General features: G+C 39.0%; 1 protein-coding gene across 2 annotated transcripts in view; it reads left to right on the top strand.

Annotated features, from left to right (window-relative positions):
- The window catches only part of Chi (LIM domain-binding protein 2 Chi), a 362,970-nt gene that overhangs the window by 103,759 nt on the left and 235,196 nt on the right, over positions 1–24,015 (top strand). For both annotated transcript variants that reach the window (XM_071679453.1, XM_071679454.1), the window contains exon 3: positions 19,063–19,165. In XM_071679453.1, coding sequence (XP_071535554.1) covers positions 19,063–19,165 — 103 coding nt within the window. The remainder of the gene's footprint in view (positions 1–19,062; positions 19,166–24,015) is intronic.

Raw genomic sequence — 24,015 nt, 5'->3', positions numbered from 1 at the left:
AGAACATCTTTTTATTCTCCCTAAAATTTACTGATAGTCTCTCACCCCAACTCTCATTTGCCCTTTTTTTCACCTCTTGCACCTTTCTCTTGACCTCCTGTCTCTTTCTTTTATACTTCTCCCACTCAATTGCATTTTTTCCCTGCAAAAATCGTCCAAATGCCTCTCTCTTCTCTTTCACTAATACTCTTACTTCTTCATCCCACCACTCACTACCCTTTCTAAACAGCCCACCTCCCACTCTTCTCATGCCACAAGCATCTTTTGCGCAATCCATCACTGATTCCCTAAATACATCCCATTCCTCCCCCACTCCCCTTACTTCCATTGTTCTCACCTTTTTCCATTCTGTACACAGTCTCTCCTGGTACTTCCCCACACAGGTCTCCTTCCCAAGCTCACTTACTCTCACCACCTTCTTCACCCCAACATTCACTCCTCTTTTCTGAAAACCCATACTAATCTTCACCTTAGCCTCCACAAGATAATGATCAGACATTTCCTTCAGTTGCACCTCTCAGCACATTAACATCCAAAAGTCTCTCTTTCGCACGCCTGTCAATTAACACGTAATCCAATAACGCTCTCTGGCCATCTCTCCTACTTACATAAGTATACTTATGTATATCTCGCTTTTTAAACCAGGTATTCCCAATCATCAGTCCTTTTTCAGCACATAAATCTACAAGCTCTTCACCATTTCCATTTACAACACTGAACACCCCATGCATACCAATTATTCCCTCAACTGCCACATTACTCACCTTTGCATTCAAATCACCCATCACTATAACCCGGTCTCGTGCATCAAAACCGCTAACACACTCATTCAGCTGCTCCCAAAACACTTGCCTCTCATGATCTTTCTTCTCATGCCCAGGTGCATATGCACCAATAATCACCCACCTCTCTCCATCAACTTTCAATTTTACCCATATTAATCGAGAATTTACTTTCTTACATTCTATCACATACTCCCACAACTCCTGTTTCAGGAGTATTGCTACTCCTTCCCTTGCTCTTGTCCTCTCACTAACCCCTGACTTCACTCCCCAGACATTTCCAAACCACTCTTCCCCTTTACCCTTGAGCTTCGTTTCACTCAGAGCCAAAACATCCAGGTTCCTTTCCTCAAACATACTACCTATCTCTCCTTTTATATATATATATATATATATATATATATATATATATATATATATATATATATATATATATATATATATATATATATAAATTGTATTATAAGAAATTCAGATATAAAAATTGCAATGTTTTCGTTCCCTTGAGAAGAAACGTTCTCTCGTAGGAGTCAGTTGCTGGAATACTGAACAGGTTCTTAATCATGATGGCATAGCCAAACCCACACTAACCTACCTTTGTATACCCTCTCCCCGGCCTGACCTGACCCTCCCAATATTACCCAAGACTGGCAGTCCACCTCAGCCGAAGCAGCTGAAGTGTCGCGACGGAAAGAACTCGTTCTTGTATCAGTGAACCAGTTGGAAGAAATGATCAAAATGTTGTCGCTGTAAGAATAGGAAAATTAAAGACGTGTGTAATGGTGATTTACGTAAGCGTAGCGACTCTCACATACGTATTATTGACACCCTTGTGGCACGAGAAACAAGCCCAGTGAGTATTTGAATCCCGAGGAACAGTCCAGTGACAGATGCCACGATGTGTGATGCATTGCGTATTCAGCAGGTGTGAATGCATTAAACGAAGGTTGTCCTGCATTCATGTGACATTCGAGGAAGCAAAGGGAGACCCTCATACCTAATACAAGACTGAACGGGATCGAGTCCTAACGTACGATGGAATCCGTCCGAGATCAACAAATGATGAAAGTTGAGATGACCTCACCGCTAGAGACCATGTCCATACCACTGTAGAGTCTGCGAAGATAGTGATTAGAACATTGAGAATCTCCGTGGTGTAACTGTTAGCGTTCCTGACCATGACGCATTCATTAACCGCTCAAGAGTCGAGCGCCTAAGTTCGTAAACTGGCTGTCGCAGCCGGTCCACAGTGAACCCAGCTGTTCATCCACAGAGGTTGGTCGATGAAATATATATATATATATATATATATATATATATATATATATATATATATATATATATATATTCATACTATTTGCCATTTTCCGCATTAGCGAGGTACTGTTAAGAACAGAGGACTGAGCCTTAGAGGGAATATTCTCACTTGGCCCCCTTCTCTGCTCCCCTTTTGGAAAATTTAAAAAAAACAAAAAAAAAACGAGAGGGGAGGATTTCCAGCCCTCCGCTCCCTTCCTTTATAGTCGCCTTCTACGACACGCAGGGAAAACGTGGAAAGTATTCTATCTCCCCTATCCCCAGGAATGATATATATATATATATATATATATATATATATATAATGAGATGGCCTTGAGTAGAGCCTCAGTTACCCATGTGGTCTCAGCTTACGTAGATGAAATGCAAATCCAGCGATGACGCTGTCCACAGCAGATGTTGCCCTCCTGACCGAACCAAACGACCCGAGAAACTGCTCACCCAGATGATGTGACCAGATTAGTGGGACTGGCTGAACCTCTGACGTTGTGTACTAGTTAAAACTCTGACGCACATGATCAATCACATCATGAACATGTAGTATGCAGGAAGCCATTGTTCCTAAGCTGTGCACAAAGATAAAGCTTTGCTGGGATATGAAACAAGTTAAGACTGTACAGTGTAATTCTACAGACGAACAGCTTAACTATAGGAAACTTGAGAGGTAATCGCAGAAGTATCAAGGGCCCAAATATATGTAACTAAACTGTTGCAAGTTTAAGGAACACATTAGAAAGACCCCAAGACTTCTTCGGAGAAGTGAACAGCATTGTATAAAGTGAGCAGTAGCCTAATGGATCAGGCCCTCACCGACCACGGCTGGTCGCAAACTGGACAGTGGTGACAGAGGACTCCCCAAGACCAGCGTTAGGTACACGTACAGGAAGGTTATGAACTAGAACCATTGATAATGAGAACGTGATGCCAGACACCCCACTTGAATTATAATATTGATGATAATGATAATAATGATATAATGATAATAATGATAATAATAATAATAATAATAATGATAATTATAATAATAATAATCAAAAGAAGAAGGGAAATGATGGATATCTTTGAAGTGATAAGTTCTCGACGAGACTGCGTGCTCACTTTCGTGTACTGACGATATATATATATATATATATATATATATATATATATATATATATATATATATATATAATGTGGGGTGTTGCTGCACTCGGCCTGCACGAGGTTAAGCTGCATGCACCCCCCTCCCCCCGCACGCGCGCGAGGTAACACTAGAAAAAGACAACAAAGGCCACATTCGTTCACACTCAGAGTCTAGCTGTCATGTGTAATGCACCGAAACCACAGCTCCCTTGCCACGTCTAGGCCCCACAAAACTTTACATGGTTTACCCCAGACACTTCACATGCCCTGGTTCAATCCATTGACAGCACGTCGACCCCGGTATACCACATCGTTCCAATTCACTTTATTCCTTGTACGCCTTTCACCCTCCTGCATGTTCAGGCCCCGATCACTCAAATTCTTTTTCACTCCATCCTTCCACCTCCAGTTTGGTCTCCCACTTCTCCTCGTTCCCTCCACCTCTGACACATATATACTCTTTGTCAATCTTTCCTCACTCATTCCCTCTATGTGACCAAACCATTTCAATACACTCTCTCTCTCTCTCTCTCTCTCTCTCTCTCTCTCTCTCTCTCTCTCTCTCTCTCTCTCTCTCTCTCTCTCTCTCCATCTATCTAACTATTTATCTATATCTGTCTGTTTTTTAATTTTCCAAAAGAAGGAACAGAGAAGGGGGCCAGGTGAGGATATTCCCTCAATGGCCCAGTCCTCAGTTCTTAACGCTACCTTGCTAACGCGGGAAATGGCGAATAGTTTGAAAAAAAAAAAAAAATATATATATATATATATATATATATATATATATATATATATATATATATATATATATATATATATTGGAGTCGATGTGCTTTCAGTGGACAGAACCAGGGCATGTGAAGTGACCGCGGTCAGGGGAAACCATATGACCGTATGTCCAAACCATTTCAACGCACCCTCTTCTACTCTCAACCAAACTCTATATATTTCTACCCATCTCTCTTACCCTTTCATTACTTACTCGAACAAACGACATATTCTCCTCAAACATTTCATTTCCAACACATCCACCCTTCTCCGCACAACCTTATCTATAGCCCATGCCTCGCAACCATATAACATTGTTGGAACTAGTATTCCTTCAAACATACCCATTTTTGCTTTCCGAGATAATGTTCTCTCTTGCCACACACAGTATTCATCGCTTCTAGAACTTTCGCCCCTTTACCAACCCTATCACTCATTTCCGCTTCCATGGCACCATCCGCTGCCAAGTCCACTCCCAGATATCTCAAACATTGAATTTCTACCAATTTTTCTCCATTCAAACTTACATCTCAACTAACTTGTTCCTCAACCCTGCTGAACCTAATAACCTTGCTCTTAGTCACATTTACTCATAACTGCCTCCTTTCACACACTTTTCCAAACTCAGTCACCAACTCTTGTAGCTTCTTACTCGAATCAGCCACCAGAGCTATATCATCAGCGAACAACTGACTCATACCCCAGGCCCTCTCATCCCCAACAGACTGCATACTCGCCCCTCTCTCCAAAACTCTTGTATTTACCTCCTCACCACCCCATCCGTAAACAAATTGAACAACCATGGAGACATCACGCACCCTTGCCGCAAACCGAAATTTACTGGGAACCAATCACTTTTCTATCTTCCTACTCGTACACATGCCTTACATCCTTGGTAAAAACTTTTCACCGCTTCCAACAACTTACCTCCCAACACCATATACTCTTAAAACTTCCACAAAGCATCTCTATCAACCCTATCATATACCTTCACACAAATCCATCTGTTTTTCTAAGTATATCTGATATACATTCCTCAAAGCAAACACCTGATCCACACATCCTCTACCACTTCTGAAACCACACTACTCCTCCCCAATCTGATGCTCTGTACATGAGGGAAGGATTTCCAGCACCCCGCTCTTACCCCTTGTAGTAGGTTTCTATGAAACGTAGGGAATACGTGGGAAGTATTCTTTCCCCTTCCCCAGGAATAATAGATATACATTCCTGTACATTTCAACGTATATATATATATATATATATATATATATATATATATATATATATATATATATATATGTACATATTTCATACTTGCTGCCATTATTCATTCCCGTCGCCACCCCGCCACACATTAAATGACAACCCCCTCCCCCCACACGCGCGCGAGGTAGCGCTAGGGAAAAGACTATAAAGGCCACATTCGTTCACAGTTACTCTCTAGCTGTCATGTGTAATGCACCGATACCACAGCTCCCTTTCCACATTCAGGCCCCACAAAACTTTCCATGGTTTACCTCAGACGCTTCACATGCCCTGGTTCAATCCATTGACAGCACGTCGACCCCAGTATACCGCATCGTTCCAATTCACTCTATTCCTTGCCCGCCTTTCGCCCTCCTGCATGTTCAGGCTCCAATCGCTCAAAATGCGATTGTCTTAGACAATCGCATGTTTACCAAATGGCGTCCTAGCTACGTCTCTGCGTTGTATATCAACTGAGTTATATTTCTCTCTTGTGTCTCCCCTGATGATGTGATTATTACACGAAAGTGCACTTGGGAACTTATCGTGTTTCATTTTCTCCGTGGACTCAGGAATATACTTGATCACGCGCAAAATTGTGATCCTTTCCTATATATATATATATATATATATATATATATATATATATATATATATATATATATATATATTCTTTCTTTCTTTCATACAATTCACCATTTCCCGCGTTAGCGAGGTAGCGTTAAGAACAGAGGACTGGGCCTTTGAGGGAATATCCTCATCTGGCCCCCTTCTCTGTTCCTTCTTTGAGAAAAAAGAAAAAAAAAAAACAAGAGGGGAGGATTTCCAGCCCCCCGGCTCCCTTCCCTTTTAGTCGCCTACTACGACACGCAGGGAATACGTGGGAAGTATTCTTTCTCCCCTATCCCCAGGGATAATATATATATATATATATATATATATATATATATATATATATATATATATATATATATATATATATATATATGATCAGTCAACCATGCTACAAAGTCCTGTAATTAAAGGAAAATTAGCATGCTTTGATTTGGTAATTCCCTCACGAGTGAAATGATATACTGTTAATTTGTATATATATTTACCTACCCGTTCACTTTTGTCCCTCAGCAAAACTGTTAAATCTTCTGGCGATATTTAGTCTGCTTATGAGCCGATGCACAGCGAGAGAGTGTGTGACAGAATTATCTTCAACACCTGAAGGTAATCAACATTTTTTTCCGTTAGTGGATGTAACTTACTTGACGTTGACGGCCGTTATGACCCGTGCTGTTGATAAAGCTGAAGGCCAGAAACAACCAGCCAAGCTTGTCAGTCCTCTTGCTTTCCAATTGTTTTCTTTCTTAACTACATATTGTTAGCTATATCTGAGCTTTTGTCCCTGTAGATTACCAGAGTTTCTCCTACTAAAAGTGTGGTAAAATTAACATCTTCAAGTATCACCAAAGTAGTGAATAACAATTGTTTGTCCCATTTCGGTAAGCAAATAATTTTAGATAAATTTTCAGATGTGTAGAGTAAGAATATGGGATGAGGAGGTGGTTATTATGTGTATAAAATATGAAAAGATAATAATCAGAACTACCAACCATACCGTTTCGAATGACAAGGAACCCAAGCGACACTTGCGTTATTGACTAGACAACAATGGTGAAGTCGAGTGTTGACCGACGCGAAATGTGAGGTACTCAAAGCAGAGCGGCTGCTTAATTCATTTGTTTTGGATTATTTTCATAAGTAAAAAAGTCAATATTACAAAATTTCAGTATCATTGATATAGAGCCTATTGAGCTTACAAGAGAAAGACCTCGAGGCGCTATGGTACAACCCGTGATCATAACGTTAGGACCCTTTAGTTTGTTCAAAGGTCACACCATCCATACCCGAAGGCTGTACCGTCGTGTTCAAGGTTCGCTGCATCATGATGATCAGTGGGGATGGTATGCATCGGGCCCAAAACATCGTCCCAGCAGAATAACATTGTCCAGACTACAAAAACGATGTGATGTGTGGACTTCGCCAATCGTTCATAGGCATTCCGTATGAAGACCCCTTTTTCTAACGTCATTCTTCTCACATCATGAGCCAGAGAGGTCAGGAGGCGATGGGCAGCAGCAGCTGAGAGCGAGTGACCTCACAAGCTACGTTTCGACGACTCGAACGGGATGGTTGAGAACTGTCACCTCCCCTACCAGCCCTAGCTAGAATGATGCGAATGTTTGGGACTTTCGAGTTCATGGTTTGCAGGGGTATCTGTGGATGCGCTTGAAGTGACTGTGGAGCCAGGTAGGAATGGTGCTGGGGTGAGAAGTTGGTGTATTCGGTAGCCGCATGTCCAGGATGTGGTCGGGGTGAGTGGGGGAATTACTGGCTGACCAAGATAATGATGAAAAACTCAGATCAAGAAATGTACGTAAGAACACTTTATGTATTAGAAAACTTGGCGCTTTTAGTGGTATTTGGATGTTAGATCCAATCACTATTAGTAGTCGTATTATAACTTATTGCGGCTGTTGTAGAGAAGTAAACTTATTGTGAAATTGGGGACCATTTTTTATTAACGACAGCAAATCTAATATTTGATAACGTAGAACAGAAAGGTTGTTATAATCAGTAGAGTTATATTCATGAAACAGATTGATATGCTTTTATGGTTAAAGAAAATATCGGTGCCATAAACATGTCAGTGTTTTAGGAAGCGGACAGGTGTAAATCACAGAAACAGTTAAGCGGACATTATTTTTCCTTTGGAAGTTTTGTAGGTTCAGAATAATAGTAAAGATTTATAAATCAGCTTTACAATTAAGTGTATTGTACAGTACAGGCCGCGATCGCCTCTCCTCCTCCTCCTCCTTCCCCATCCTCGTCTTGGGTACGCCCGCTATCTTGGCCCCTTGAGCACGACGGTATGATCCTCATGCACTACGATACGACCCTTGAGCACGACGTTGTGACCCCAAGGATCAGAGACCAGACCTTATAGATCGAACCGTCTTGATCAAGGTGCCAACGATTACTCCCAGTCAGAACTTATAAGAACTGTATAAGAAGTAGTTCATTCCTTTTTGATGGAGTGCACCAGTTCAGGCAGCCTACCATACCCTTGATTTATTGATTAACCTGTTTGGAAAAGAGTATTATTATTATTAAAATAAATCTATTCAAAGTGTATTCACGTTTTTTGTTTATGAAGGTCCTATACTATATCTCATTAAACAAACAACAACAGAAAGCTGAGGTAATAAACGGACTTTTGCAAGTGTCCATAAAGTACAGTATGTGTAAAAAGGAAATGGGAAAGTGGGAAGATGACCCACAACTAACAGGTTACAATACACTGTTGTAAACTTAAACTTTCTGTAACCTTCATGGTGAAAAGCTGGTCAAGGAATATTACTTTCGCATTGATGTAGGTGCAGTGGACAAGCTAAGCGTTTTATCAATAAGGTCTATGGCCTTACCTTGGGGATGTTCTCAGCGTAGACTTCGGGGTCTTTTACTCACGCAGTTTGGGGATTGTCTCATTCTTGTTGTATTCTGATATACTTCATACAGTGGCATCCTTGTAGACTCGTGTGTGCGTTACATTTGTTAACTGTTCTAGTTTCTATATCAGGTTTTCTAAGCTTACCTCCCTCCACGTTTTTCATATATTTTGACAGTTTGATACATTTTCTGTACCCTTGGTTTATCAGACATCCTGTAAGTTTGTCTTTGCCTCTCCAGTTATTTACAGTGTAACCTTATAAAAAAAAAATCTTGCTACATTATTCTCCGAGATAATGTCGTTCGCTGGGCATACTCTATTAGCCTAGCAGGCATACATACCATGTAATATCATCGGGCATACATACATTTTGGCATCACTTGGACACACTGTGATGCATTAAAGGCATAAATTTTGGGGTAAGTATACAACCACTCCGACGGCAGTCACAGTTTTCCAGGAAATACACATAAAGTATACAAGAAATGATATTATTGCTTTTGTTGGAGTGTTGGCTTTATGCCAGAGTCGGAAGGGGGTCGAGATGCCGGGGGATAGGGAGGGAGGGAGCGTTGCGTGTGGTGTAGTGAGGGAAGGTGCCGGAGCTTACATTTTTTATGTGGTATTTTATCAGGGAAATGATCTGTTGATGGTTTGGCGGGGAAAATGACGGTAACGGTGATTTGGAAGGATTTGGATAACTACAAAGTGTAGTAGTGGTGGTGTGGTTGAAAAGGAGACTATTGATGAAGAAGATATGGTGGGAATTATGATAGTATTTATATTTGGGAAGGGCAGGGACTGTATTGAAAATGTGGCTGGGGCTGTGGAAGCGGGAGTGGTTGGAAGGAAATGTCGAGGTGTTGGTAGAATTCTTTTAGTAGCAAGGGTTCTGCGGAAACTGGTTTTGGCGAAGATAGCAGGGTGTTACTGTGCGAGTGGTCGGGTTTGGCGAAAAATGTGGTGGATAAGTGGGAACTGTAAGATGGTGGAGGTTTGATGGCGCTCAAGTACAGTGAATGTTGACGGGGACTATTTAGTGGTACTTGTTTGTGGGACCTTTAGTAGTGGTGCATGTCTAGCAGGACCTGCTTGGTGGGAAGTGATTGCTGGAACCTGTGTGTTATCCTTTAATGTTTGACAGAACCCATTTTTGTGATGAATGTTTAGTACGACCTTTGTATTATCAAAGTCACTTAAGAAGAAACTAGCAGTGTGCCTCGATTTCCAGTGTGCATTCGAACGCTGTATCACTCTCTGCTTCACTGCATCCCATAGTTCAAGGTTATATATCTCAAGAAACCGCTCTTCTTAAGATTGTAGAACTCTGCTGGTTTTCCTAGACATGTTGGTATCAACGGTAATGAAATAGCAGATGCTGAGGCGAAAGTAGCTATATTATAATATCAAGGAATATGTATACTTTGTAAACCTCATATTGATTTTATGGGCTGAATGGAATATTATATTAGAAACAGCAAGCCAGAGGGAACTAACTTGGAAGCTCAACATAATGACAAACTACTGAGGATAACGGTGTAGAATTATGCCTACTCTCCTTGAGCAGGAACCGCCATTTTGAGAATTCTTGGTTGACTGAGGGTTGGTCATGAAATGGTCACCCAAGGAGATATCTGCCCCAGTAAATGACACGTGCATCCACATTATTACCGTAGGACATATATTAACGAAACCAGAACTACAGGAATTTTAGACGAATGTAAACAATAATACCTTCCTTAAAAGAGAACAGATTTGTTAAATGATAGATATAGCTTTAGTTTCTAGATACCCTTTACGGAAAGATATCATTTGTCATTAGTTTCAGGTTTAAGATATCTTTTTCATGCTTAAAAAGTTATGAATAACCATTAGGTTTTAGCGCTCAACAAATTCCAGAAAATCAGTATAAACTACTAGAAAAATAGATTTGTACCTTAACGAAACGTAACCTAGAGAAACGTCTTGGGGGAGGGACAGTTTTCAAATGATTTAAACCTTAGAGGTAAAGGTTTACAACGTCCAAACGTCCCGATTTCGACTGACAGTCCCGCTATTAATTAACTGTTGTAAGGGCCGGACAACCTTTAGGGAATGCGAAAACGACCCAATTATGAAGAAATAACTATAAATGTTCGCTTTATCAGCACTGCTTCTAGGAAGCAATATGACTGCATTAGATTATTGCTCTCGAATTGCTTAAGTAAATAGCAAAGATTCAATATGAATTGAACTATATGTTGATTAAGGACCGTATTAAGAGTAACTACAAGCCAACCCAAACAGTTTATCTCATTTAATGCCCTTCATTTTATATTAACGTCTAGATACGTAACTTCCTGACCATTTTATTGTTCTGTCTGTCTATCTATATCTCTGACGCCGTTTCCTCGCTGTCAGGGCTAACTCCTTTTATTGTCTTGATGTGATTACAAGTTAAGTATATGTCACCACTGTAAAAGTCAAACTGTTTTAAGGTAGCAGGCTCTGGTGCGCTAACCTTCCCACTCAGGCCGGCTAGGTATGCTCTGCAGACATTTGTCAAGAGAGTTTTTAAGGTTCTTCTGTGAGAAGTGCACAATGTTTCAAAACCTTGCTGTTATTGAGACGAATAATTTTAGGCCTCAAATGTCCAGTTTTCCCCCAGACTATATTTACAGCACCTTTTAATTTGTTTCAGTGTTCCATGCATGGCATTTTGTTGTATAGCTAATTTTTTCCAAGTAGATTCCAAGATCATTTGTGTAGATAATGGTACACCTCTCTGTCTGAACTTCAAGAGAACAGTCTTTGTGTTTCTTGTCTATCCAGGTAGATCTGGTTTTTCGTAGTGTGGGCTGTGGATGATCTTTTTTGTCATTATCTTTATTTTCCTTTTCTCTTAAAGGATTGATAAGATTTCAGTAAATCATTTGATTCAGTAAAAAGACGAAAATTCCCACAAATTTTAATGTAATAAGTTCATTAGGTCTCAAATTGAATTATATGAGCGCCAGTGTATATGATGGAGATGGTACATACGTTATTTATATTATTTTTATATTATACTTTGTCGCTGTCTCCCGCGTTTGCGAGGTAGCGCAAGGAAACAGACGAAAGAAATGGCCCCCCCCCCCATACACATGTATATACATACGTCCACACACGCAAATATACATACCTACACAGCTTTCCATGGTTTACCCCAGACGATTCACATGCCTTGATTCAATCCACTGACATCACGTCAACCCCGGTATACCACATCGCTCCAATTCACTCTATTCCTTGCCCTCCTTTCACCCTCCTGCATGTTCAGGCCCCGATCACACACAATCTTTTTCACTCCATCTTTCCACCTCCAATTTGGTCTCCCTCTTCTCCTCGTACCCTCCACCTCCGACACATATATCCTCTTGGTCAATCTTTCCTCACTCATTCTCTCCATGTGCCCAAACCACTTCAAAACACCCTCTTCTGCTCTCTCAACCACGCTCTTTTTATTTCCACACATCTCTCTTACAGGGGCCTTACGTTACTCACTCGATCAAACCACCTCACACCACACATTGTCCTCAAACATCTCATTTCCAGCACATCCATCCTCCTGCACACAACTCTATCCATAGCCCACGCCTCGCAACCATACAACATTGTTGGAACCACTATTCCTTCAAACATACCCATTTTTGCTTTCCGAGATAATGTTCTCGACTTCCACACATTCTTCAAGGCCCCCAGAATTTTTGCCCCCTCCCCCACCCTATGATCCACTTCCGCTTCCATGGTTCCATCCGCTGCCAGATCCACTCCCAGATATCTGAAACACATACGTAAATTATAGAAATTATAGAAATTATAGAAAAAGATAAGTGTGGACTTGAACATAGTGGAATAAAACGAGAGTGCACAGGGTCCTCTAAATTTTAAATTTAATATGAATTGAATTATACAAGAAATGGAAAATATAGGAAAAGGATATGAAGATGTGGAATTTAGAATATATAATCTTTGCAAATAATGGATTGTTATGGGACTAGCAAAGTACAAGCGAAAGAAGTTATTGATAATCGAATTAGAGTTAGTAATGCATGTGGAGTAACAATAGATAAAGATGAGAGTAATATAATATAATAAAGATGTAAACGTATATTAATGTATTAAAGACCTAAGTATTACAGTAAGTGAAACAAGAAACTGTCCAAACATGCAAAATGAGAAGGCTCAACAAAAAGCAAAAATGGCGAACTCAAAAAAAATAATGCCATCATTACACAGAGTTGTAACAACATATTGATAAGTAAGAATATCTGGAAAAGCATTGCATTACAACCCATCATATATGGCTCATAAACTATAAACTTTACCAAAGACTGGAATAGATACTTAAAAAAGAATATAGAATTGTGCATATGGGGCGAAAGAGGCCACATTAAGCAGTTGAAACAATTATTGAAGGACAGGTAACATATTTAAAATCCATATAGAATGAAGATGGGATGGTGCTATTCAGAGGAATAGGACAGGAAATAGCAAAAACAAAAATAGAATTTAACAAGCTTTGCAGAATGACAAAAAAAAAAGGAAAATTTAGAAAATGGGATCCAGAAAATGAGAAGAAAAGAGTTATAAGATTAAAAAAAAAAAAAAGCCTGGAAATCTACAAGGAATGGAAGCTATAAAAGATGAAAAAAAATATATGATAGTAGGCCATCATCAGTAACATTGCTTAGATGCAGAACAATTAATTTATCAATAAATAGCCAAAATAGATTCTTTTATGTTTTGAAAGTTGTGATATGTGGAGCAGAGGAAGATTTACATTTTACTCAGTATTGTCCGGAAAATTGAGAAGAAAGAAGGGAACCAGTATTACAGCAACTATATATAGAAAGACAAAATAAGATAATGGGACAACTCTTGTGTTGAAATGAATATTTAGGAATTAAGACAACTAATTTCAAAACTTTGGAAAATACGGGAGAAAACAGAAAGATGGGTGACAAGTATCCACCAAGTCTTCAAGATGATATAAAAAGAACATATAAGCAACAAACAGAAAAGGAATAGAAGAACGGGAAGAAAAAATAGATGTTGACTTTGAAATATGGAAAGCTAAGAAAAGAACATGGTCTGAATGGGGAGACAGTAATGTGAGGCATGAAGCAAACTTCCAAAAGTATTATGCATATTTATGAACAAGTAAAGAACAGAAATTCTGAGATTGGGCTTTTTGAAGTTGGAGAAAAATATAAAAGTAACCTCAAGAAAAGCAAAATGCTAATTGATGAGTATGAACCACTATCCAGTACACACAAAAAAAATTAATTTCTTAATTAGTATAATGAAAATGCCTTCATAGATATTGAGATAACAGAAAATGACACAATTAAAGCTATAGACCAATGGATAAAACTTTGCATTTGGACTGATTTTTCTCTAAAAACGAAGATGGCAATAGCAAACCCAACGATGCTACTATTAAGGTGAAGGCCTGATCAAAATGATATAGCAGATATTGTACCAGGTAAAAGTGCACAGACTGAGCTACTGGCTCATAACAAAGACAGAATTTGAAATGCAAGGTAAAGATATTATTGAACCAAGTAGTGGGTGGGATGATAATGAGAATTTATATCACAAAAGATTAAGAATTGATTAAAATTTTCTACATAAAAGCAGCAAAACTGAAAACTTATTTTGCATAGTCCCCATCTGAGCAAGCTGAAAATAATATGTTAGAAAAAATCAGAAATCCTGTACATGTGAAATTGGGAGGATGGAGCACTGCTACCTTGAGAGGCTAAAAGAACTAAAATTGTATAGTATTGAAAAGAGAAAGATGTATGATAGTTTGTCTTTGGCAGCAAAGAGGACAATCCAAATGTACTTAAATTAAAAGCCTCACACATAGGAATAAACAGCCATTAAATCTGCAAATATCGCTGGGGGTATACTATATAGATACCAAACAAAAGTATGAGTACCCCACAAAAAAAATGGAAAAGCTTTTCATTGTTTTACTCCCTGAAATGATTATCAATTCTGGAGTAAGCATTGAAATCATCAAAAGATAAATGATTTGGTAAAGAAGCATTTCATTCAAGAATCTTTGATCGCTAAAGATGTTTGATGGGAGAACACAGGCTAGCAACTTAATCAATGTGTGTGGTCAACAGTACAGGCTAGCCCTGCTGTATACAAAAGTGATTCATTTTGTTTTGCCTGACATTTTCCTTGATCATCATACCCCTTATATCACTATTAATGGGGGGAAAATATCATATGATAAGAAATGTGCCCCTGATCCAAATTATTTTTACTAAGTGCAGTATAAACATTCCATTGATATGCTTTCCATCCAAGTCCAAAGGTCGTTGATTGAGTGGGTCCCTAAACCAGTATTCTACCATACATTGATTTTGGTATCCCGCCAGAAGACAATGTTTATGTATGTTTGACGTTTTACAGTGTCTGCTGTTAATGGGATTTGTATTTATTCCAGTATCTTCTCCAAAGGATGACTTGAAAATCATTATATGTATTGAGATAAAGCCAGATATGAGAATGATGAACAAAAGGGGGATGCAAGTACTCTTACTTGGGAGATGAGATTTTTAACTGGAAATGATTGTAGTCTGATTTGCACCAACATTTGAACTGAGAAAAAAAGAATATCAGTCTTCCAAACTTTCCTGTTATTCCCATTGTGTGTGCTACAACACCCTGTGGTCACATTTATCAGTCTTTTTTAGAGTCTGTGTATCTCACATCAGCAGTATGTTCTTAAGGGCCTGCACAATTTTGTCATTATGGTCAACATCAGAGAAAGGCAAAGTCATGTTACCCTATCACTCCATTTGAGTAGCCCTCCTTTGATTCCAGTTGTGATATTAAGCTTTATTATGTCATATGTATTATGTATATGTATGGGGGTGGGTTGGGCCATTTCTTTTGTCTGTTTCCTTGTGCTACCTCGCAAACGTGGGAGACAGCGACAAAGCAAAAAAAAAAAAAAAAAAAATTATATATATGCGTGCATAGTGCCATTGTACAAAGGCAAAGGGGATAAGAGTGAGTGCTCAAATTACAGAGGTATAAGTTTGTTGAGTATTCCTGGCAAATTATATGGGAGGGTATTGATTGAGAGGGTGAAGGCATGTACAGAGCATCAGATTGGGGAAGAGCAGTGTGGTTTCAGAAGTGGTAGAGGATGTGTGGATCAGGTGTTTGCTTTGAAGAATGTATGTGAGAAATACTTAGAAAAGCAAATGGATTTGTATGTAGCATTTATGGATCTGGAGAAGGCATATGATAGAGTTGATAGAGATGCTCTGTGGAAGGTATTAAGAATATATGGTGTGGGAGGAAAGTTGTTAGAAGCAGTGAAAAGTTTTTATCGAGGATGTAAGGCATGTGTACGTGTAGGAAGAGAGGAAAGTGATTGGTTCTCAGTGAATGTAGGTTTGTGGCAGGGGTGTGTGATGTCTCCATGGTTGTTTAATTTGTTTATGGATGGGGTTGTTAGGGAGGTGAATGCAAGAGTTTTGGAAAGAGGGGCAAGTATGAAGTCTGTTGGGGATGAGAGAGCTTGGGAAGTGAGTCAGTTGTTGTTCGCTGATGATACAGCGCTGGTGGCTGATTCATGTGAGAAACTGCAGAAGCTGGTGACTGAGTTTGGTAAAGTGTGTGAAAGAAGAAAGTTAAGAGTAAATGTGAATAAGAGCAAGGTTATTAGGTACAGTAGGGTTGAGGGTCAATTCAATTGGAAGGTGAGTTTGAATGGAGAAAAACTGGAGGAAGTGAAGTGTTTTAGATATCTGGGAGTGGATCTGGCAGCGGATGGAACCATGGAAGCGGAAGTGGATCATAGGGTGGGGGAGGGGGCGAAAATTCTGGGAGCCTTGAAGAATGTGTGGAAGTCGAGAACATTATCTCGGAAAGCAAAAATGGGTATGTTTGAAGGAATAGTGGTTCCAACAATGTTGTATGGTTGCGAGGCATGGACTATGGATAGAGTTGTGCGCAGGAGGATGGATGTGCTGGAAATGAGATGTTTGAGGACAATGTGTGGTGTGAGGTGGTTTGATCGAGTAAGTAACGTAAGGGTAAGAGAGATGTGTGGAAATAAAAAGAGCGTGGTTGAGAGAGCAGAAGAGGGTGTTTTGAAATGGTTTGGTCACATGGAGAGAATGAGTGAGGAAAGATTGACCAAGAGAATATATGTGTCGGAGGTGGAGGGAACGAGGAGAAGAGGGAGACCAAATTGGAGGTGGAAAGATGGAGTGAAAAAGATTTTGTGTGATCGGGGCCTGAACATGCAGGAGGGTGAAAGGAGGGCAAAGAATAGAGTGAATTGGAGCGATGTGGTATACCAGGGTTGACATGCTGTCAGTGGATTGAATCAAGGCATTTGTATGGGGGTGGGTTGGGCCATTTCTTTCGTCTGTTTCCTTGCTCTACCTCGCAAACGCGGGAGACAGCGACAAAGCAAAAAAAAAAAAGTATCAAAGGCATTCTGGCTGTTCAGGAATACACAGTGAACTCTCCCTTCTCTCCCCCCATCCCTCTTTTTAAAGATGCTTCTTACACTTTCAGAAATCCAACAGATTTGTCATGCAGAATCTTTTTTCTCTGAATCCATGTGGTTTCCCATTTATAGCTTGTGTCAGTTAAGAACTACTTTATATGCTTCCTGTTTGCTTTCTTAAGCTTCTTGGTCTATCTGTCTATCTATATCTCTGATGCCCATTCCCTCCATGAACCCCCATCAAGGGGTGGCCACGGCAAAAGAATCTCCACTTATCCCTGTCTTTACATGCCTCCCTCGCATACGCCATTCCACGCATTCTTCCTCTGTTTCTCTCCCTCCAGTATTCCTCCACCCTATTTGCCCATGTCACAGGTGGTCTTCTGCTCACACCAATCCCTTTAATTGTACTATCATACACCCTTCTTGTGAACTCCTATTGTTACATTCTTTCAACATGCCCATACCACCTCAAAATATTACGTTACACCCGTTCAACCACTCCACAATTCATTCCCTTTGTATTCCTTGCCATACCACATGTCTCATACACCCATTCATTTCATTCTTTATTCCATCTAGTCACACCACATGCTTTTCTCAAGTAGCTCATTTCCACACCCTGGATTTGTGACCTCTGTACCTCATTCCACATCCATGTTTTGGCTGCATAGGTCAGGGCGAGTAGAACCATGCTGTCCCTTAATCCTCTCTTCACTTCCATACTTAGCCTTTGTTATTCTATCAAAGGACCCAGTGACTCTTCTACCCTACCCTGTACTGCTCTATCCCTCATCTCTCCTTCCATATCGCCACACTTACCGAAGACAGCTCCCCAGACTTAAGTTTCCTTCACTTCTTCCAGTCTTTTTACCCCTATATCCACAGCACAATTTAGTACACTTTCTTCTTATTGGTTATATTGTCATGTGTTACAGGTTCCGTCAGTCATCATATTTCATTTTAGTACTGTGTGTTCTCTATCTTGCAGGAGTATCACACTCTTTTAGAAAGGTTGCAGTAGTTTGACACGGGTTTTTGTACATGTCATGAGTACAAATGGTGAGAAGCTATCTGGTCCACTCTTAACTGGATTCATTCATAATTTCCCAAAGTATTTCATCTTGGCTGTTACTAATTGCACATCTGTGTCTTTGAGACTGAAAACACCTAAGACTGAAAACACTTGGAAACTTTTTATTCAACTCTTTACACATGGTCTCACCTTTCTCAGTAACTTTTTATTGAGTTCCTAAAATTAGTTATTTGGTTCTTTAATGTGGATTTGTCATATAAGAATTTTTCAAACATTTTTGCATGTTCCTTTGACTTAAGTGCTATGTTTCTTTCATACCTCACTTGTTCCTCCCCTTGCACTGATGTAGTCACCTCTGTCCCTTCATTGTGTTTCAAATGCAGCCACCCTCTGCCTTTCCTTTATCTCTGTCTTTGTGTATGTCTGTTTCCCTTGATTTTTTTTTTATAAGTTTGTACACTACAGGTTCATATATGTAGTGATATATCTTAGTGATGTATCATCTTACAATTTATTGTTAGCGAATGGATTTGTGCACATCTTCCCTAAGCCATTATATCATTAGTTGCATATATTGTCTTATTTTGAAAGTGAGCATTGCTCAGGTAAAATGTAACTAGCAGTGATATGAGTTACCAGGACTATCTTAACCTGACCATTACTCTTCCTTTGAGTTTTTTGCATTGTGTAGTGACTCAGACAGCAAAAAAATTAGTTCTGCATCCTGTTTTTGTCATCTGAGCTATGTAACTGACAAGTATTTTATGTTTTGCTGCAGGAGTCGGACAACCTGTGGTGGGATGCCTTTGCTACAGAGTTCTTTGAGGACGATGCCACTCTTACCCTCACCTTCTGCCTTGAGGATGGGCCCAAAAGATATAGTAAGTATGAACTCCTGTCTTCTAATTACCTTCTACATCCATACCTTTCTTTGGAACACTGCTTTACCATTACTTTACCATCATTTGGTTGCATGAGTACTTAATTTGACACTAACATTACAAAAGAGACATATTTTTGTTATAGACTCCTTCTCTGCAGGTTTCATGTGACTGAAAGGTTGATAGAAGGCTATTTCATTTTTCACAATAAACGAACATAAGATCTGTTTACTTACATATCACTTCATGAAGTAAACACAATGTGCTCTATGGTCAGATATGATGTATTGTATTTAATGTTGAACTTGGGTACAATAAACCTGAATGTGATGCTGTCATCACTATCTAGGCACACTTTGCCGTTATCATAATCAGGAAGTTACCTGCAGACATAGACCCAGATACAAAAAGGATTAGGATGCAAGAAACATTTAGAAAACGTTTTTGTGTAGATGTGGAAAAGAAAGACAAGTGCATGATGATAAGGAAGAAAATTGTTTGAAGTCCTAGGTTTGCTTATACTGGGCATACGGAGTGTACTTCTCTTGCAGGTTTGGCAGAGGAGCATAGGGAGCAATTTCAGCACCTCAGAAAATGCTTCAGCATGCTTGAAGCAAGTAATTGCTGATTTGGGGAAAGGTGTAGATTCTACCACTCAGATATGTGTATATCCCTGTAAAGAATAGATGGCAACCCTTTAACTGTGACCTGAGACATTATCGCCTTCACATTTTGCAGCAGATCATGATTGTGTCCACTCTTGATATTTCAAACTTGACACCTGTAACATCACACCTGTTCTTCTAGTATTGTGAGAGATAGGTGCTAGAGGCCATGAACCTCAGAGGGAATAGTATGGCTTTGCTGCTATATCAGGGGAGGAAACTCCAGCAGAGTTTACTAGAGATTTTTTTTCAAAATTTCATTTCACAAGGGTTGATTTGTGTTGACACAAACTTTGTGGAATTGATGTGATAGAAACAAGAAAAAAGACAGTAGCAATGATATGCCGAGTATCATTGATGGGCTGAAGTTTCACATACAGTGCTGTTATGACGAAGGTCATTTGGCTGAGTTATACATTTTTTTTTAATATGGAGAAGTATTCTATTCATTGCCAAAGTGAAGTATGAAAAATGATTTTACTTTACTGAGTGAAATGAGAATTTTCCCTTCCACAATGAAAGGGATAACCAGTCCTGTCAGGTTCATCATATGGCAAGAACTGTTCATCACATACCTCATGACAAACAAGTTACTCTTTAATGCAAACAACAGAAAAAAAATCAAATTTACACTCAAAAAATTTAAACATGAAGAAGCAGAGTAGAATTTCCACTGGAAGAAATGACCATGGCTACCTTGTACAAAGTGATAAAGGATTTGAATGCATTTCTCCAAGCACAGCAGAGGATCATCTACCAAGACAGTCAGAACAAAGGAGCATAACAAATCTTAAAAAATAATCCCTAAACAGTTCAGCTGCATGAAATGTAATGGCCTTCATGTATACCAAAATACAGGGACTTAAATCATGCCAGATAAAAAAGATTTATTTTATTAATGGTTTACTGACTGAGTTAAACACTATGTTCAGCTTTCACAAAAGATTACACGAACAATGAGGTTTGAATACTGTTTACAGCTTAGGCAGATGTCTCCAGACAGGAGGGACATAAGGAGGGATAAGGTTGTACATTAAAGGTTCTCTTGTAACATCTGAGATCCAGAAATCCTCAGATAATGTAGTAAAAGTGTTAGTTATTGCCACAGGAGGCAAGACCACAAAAATTTATAGAACAAGTATGAAATATAGATGTTAGGACAGACTAATATAGTTGCTTAACCATCAGGGCAAAACATGCTACTGTAGAGATGAATTCAGCAAATTCAGTTTTAATAGTAAGCAGATAAGATAGATAGTAAAATTGCGGTAAGCTTTCTACTATACATATACATATATCAAACCAACTATGGAGTTTGTCTATTTCTTCGTTTAAGTTGATGCAGTCCTCATTACTCATTACTTCCCTAATGACCTTCTCATCTGCAAACATATTCAAGTATGAGTTCAGCCCCTCTGGGAAGTCATTTACAGATACCAAGAAGAGATGTGGTTACAGGACTGAACCTTCAGGTACACCACTGGTATCCTCAAACCATTTTGAGAAGGTTCCTGTAACATGTTCTTTCTTTCTTTCTACATAGGTAATTTTTTTATTCATCATAGGAGCCTTCTTCCCCATATTTCTGCCTAAAAATCCAGTTGCTTTACTAACTTCCTGTGAGATAGAGCTTCCAATGCTTTCTGGCAGTCCAGATACACACAACCTATCTGTCCTCTTTTGTCAAAAATGGAGCTCATTCTCTCTTAGAAGTCTTGTTGCTAAGTTTTCTTTTGATCAGTTACAGAGTAGGAGGCCATGGCCCAATGGTAAATTTAATCTCCTCATCCTGGTGGGTCAGACACACTCTGTAGGTACTTGTCCTAACCTCTTTAAGGTATCTCCATTGACCAACTTACATTGTTTTTAGTTGTAAGAAATATGTTAAAGAATTTTGGGCTTTGGATGTTTTTGCCATTTGGCCCTTGTGGCTTTTCTCATGATATTAGTTGCTGGATTCTTCAGATAATATCTTTGCTTAAGTGAAGCAGTACTCTCCTGTTTTCATTGTAAGGAGTAACGAAATTAGTAGTTCATAGATGAAAAATGAATAGGTGAGCTAAAAGACAAAGGAAGAGCAAGCTACCATGTTTTTTAGATAATGAAAGGATAAATGATATGTCAGACCCATAGAAATGGGATGCATTGTTGATGTAGCAAGTTACCCAATAATGATGAGCAGAATGCAAGAGAGAATAAATTACTTTCAAAGATTCCTCTTACATTGCTTTATTTTCTCATAATCTAACATAATTATATGAATTTAATACTGTAAGCAACTGTTTCAGTTAGGATCAAAGAGCCAGCATAAATCTCAATTCTGATCTTTTTAAGTTTGGTGTATCCTCTCGTGTAAAACGAGGCTTAGTTATGTTAAGGCTCTTTCATTGATTTGTAGGGTTACAAAATTTAAATGAATTGTGAGAGCAGTAAATTTCTAATGGTAATTTTGTGGGAATGCTAGAAATTCATAAAAATGTTTAAGGACTTTGGGTAATTTTCAGAATATTTCATTTTGTAGTATTATAATAGGGTACTTGGGGTAGGTAGTTGTTTAAAAAAAAACGTGCTATGCTCAAAATTTTTTTACATACTTCTTTAATTGATCAGACCACTTTCATAGTTTCTGTTTCAAAACACAATAAAGATTCAGTTTTGCTGTACTATGTATATTTTTTATAGAAAAGAGACTGAATGATAGTATCATAAATGAAAAGTTACAACTGCAGTACAGTTTGCTTGAAGACTTTGTAGATTTGTCATAACTTCTTAACACATAGATACAGAATTTATTTAGAAAGAAATTTGAATTCTCATTAGTGTTATGATTAAATCCAAGATGGCAAAATTACATTCTGTCACTCCATAAGTCAAAGAGGATATTAGTGTACTGTATTTGGACATACCTTCTTTGTATGAATATTAAGGTAACATCATTTTTTGATATTTGAAGATTTTTGATAAAAGGGGAAAATATGGCTTAAAATGAGCTTAATGATTTATTGCTGTTGTAAAACCTTAGATCTAGAACTTTCCAGAATTCTTAGCCTATATAAAATCCCTAAAAATGTTTGGGTTAAATTTCTAGAATCACCAAAATGCATTCATCTCTGTGCACCGAAAGCAATTTCAGCACATTTGCTCAAAAGCAAGAATCAAAGTTAGTCCCAGCAATTAATTAGAACTTATAATTCTGGTGTATGACAGTGTCTTTTTGCATTTATTTTTTTTTTTTATATTTTCATATTCATTCAGTGTATGATTGGTCTTTAAAAGCAGTTGATAGTTTTTATTTATATTATTCTGTTGTATTTTAATAATGCTAGATTATTGGCCACAGTCATAAAAAATGATTGTTTTTTGGCAAGTTTTTTTTTTTTTTTTTTTTTTTTTTTTTTTTTTCCCGCGTTTGCGAGGTAGCGCAAGGAAACAGACGAAAGAAATGGCCCAACCCACCCCCATACACATGTGTATACATACGTCCACACACGCAAATATACATACCTACACGCTTTCCATGGTTTACCCCAGACGCTTCACATGCCCTGATTCAATCCACTGACAGCACGTCAACCCTGGTATACCACATCGCTCCAATTCACTCTATTCCTTGCCCTCCTTTCACCCTCCTGCATGTTCAGGCCCCGATCACACCAAATCTTTTTCACTCCATCTTTCCACCTCCAATTTGGTCTCCCTCTTCACCTCGTTCCCTCCACCTCCGACACATATATCCTCTTGGTCAATCTTTCCTCACTCATTCTCTCCATGTGACCAAACCATTTCAAAACACCCTCTTCTGCTCTCTCAACCACGCTCTTTTTATTTCCACACATCTCTCTTACCCTTACGTTACTTAATCGATCAAACCACCTCACACCACACATTGTCCTCAAACATCTCATTTCCAGCACATCCATCCTCCTGCGCACAACTCTATCCATAGCCCACGCCTCGCAACCATACAACATTGTTGGAATGAACCACTATTCCTTCAAACATACCCATTTTTGCTTACCGAGATAATGTTCTCGACTTCCACACATTCTTCAAGGCTCCCAGAATTTTCGCCCCCTCCCCCACCCTATGATCCACTTCCGCTTCCATGTTTCCATCCGCTGCCAGATCCACTCCCAGATATCTAAAACACTTCACTTCCTCCAGTTTTTCTCCATTCAAACTCAC

The sequence above is a fragment of the Panulirus ornatus genome, chromosome 2 (genome assembly GCF_036320965.1).
Source record: "Panulirus ornatus isolate Po-2019 chromosome 2, ASM3632096v1, whole genome shotgun sequence".
Taxonomy (NCBI): domain Eukaryota; kingdom Metazoa; phylum Arthropoda; class Malacostraca; order Decapoda; family Palinuridae; genus Panulirus; species Panulirus ornatus.
Note: the sequence above shows the minus strand (reverse complement) of the source record. Positions and strands in the feature narration are given on the sequence as shown.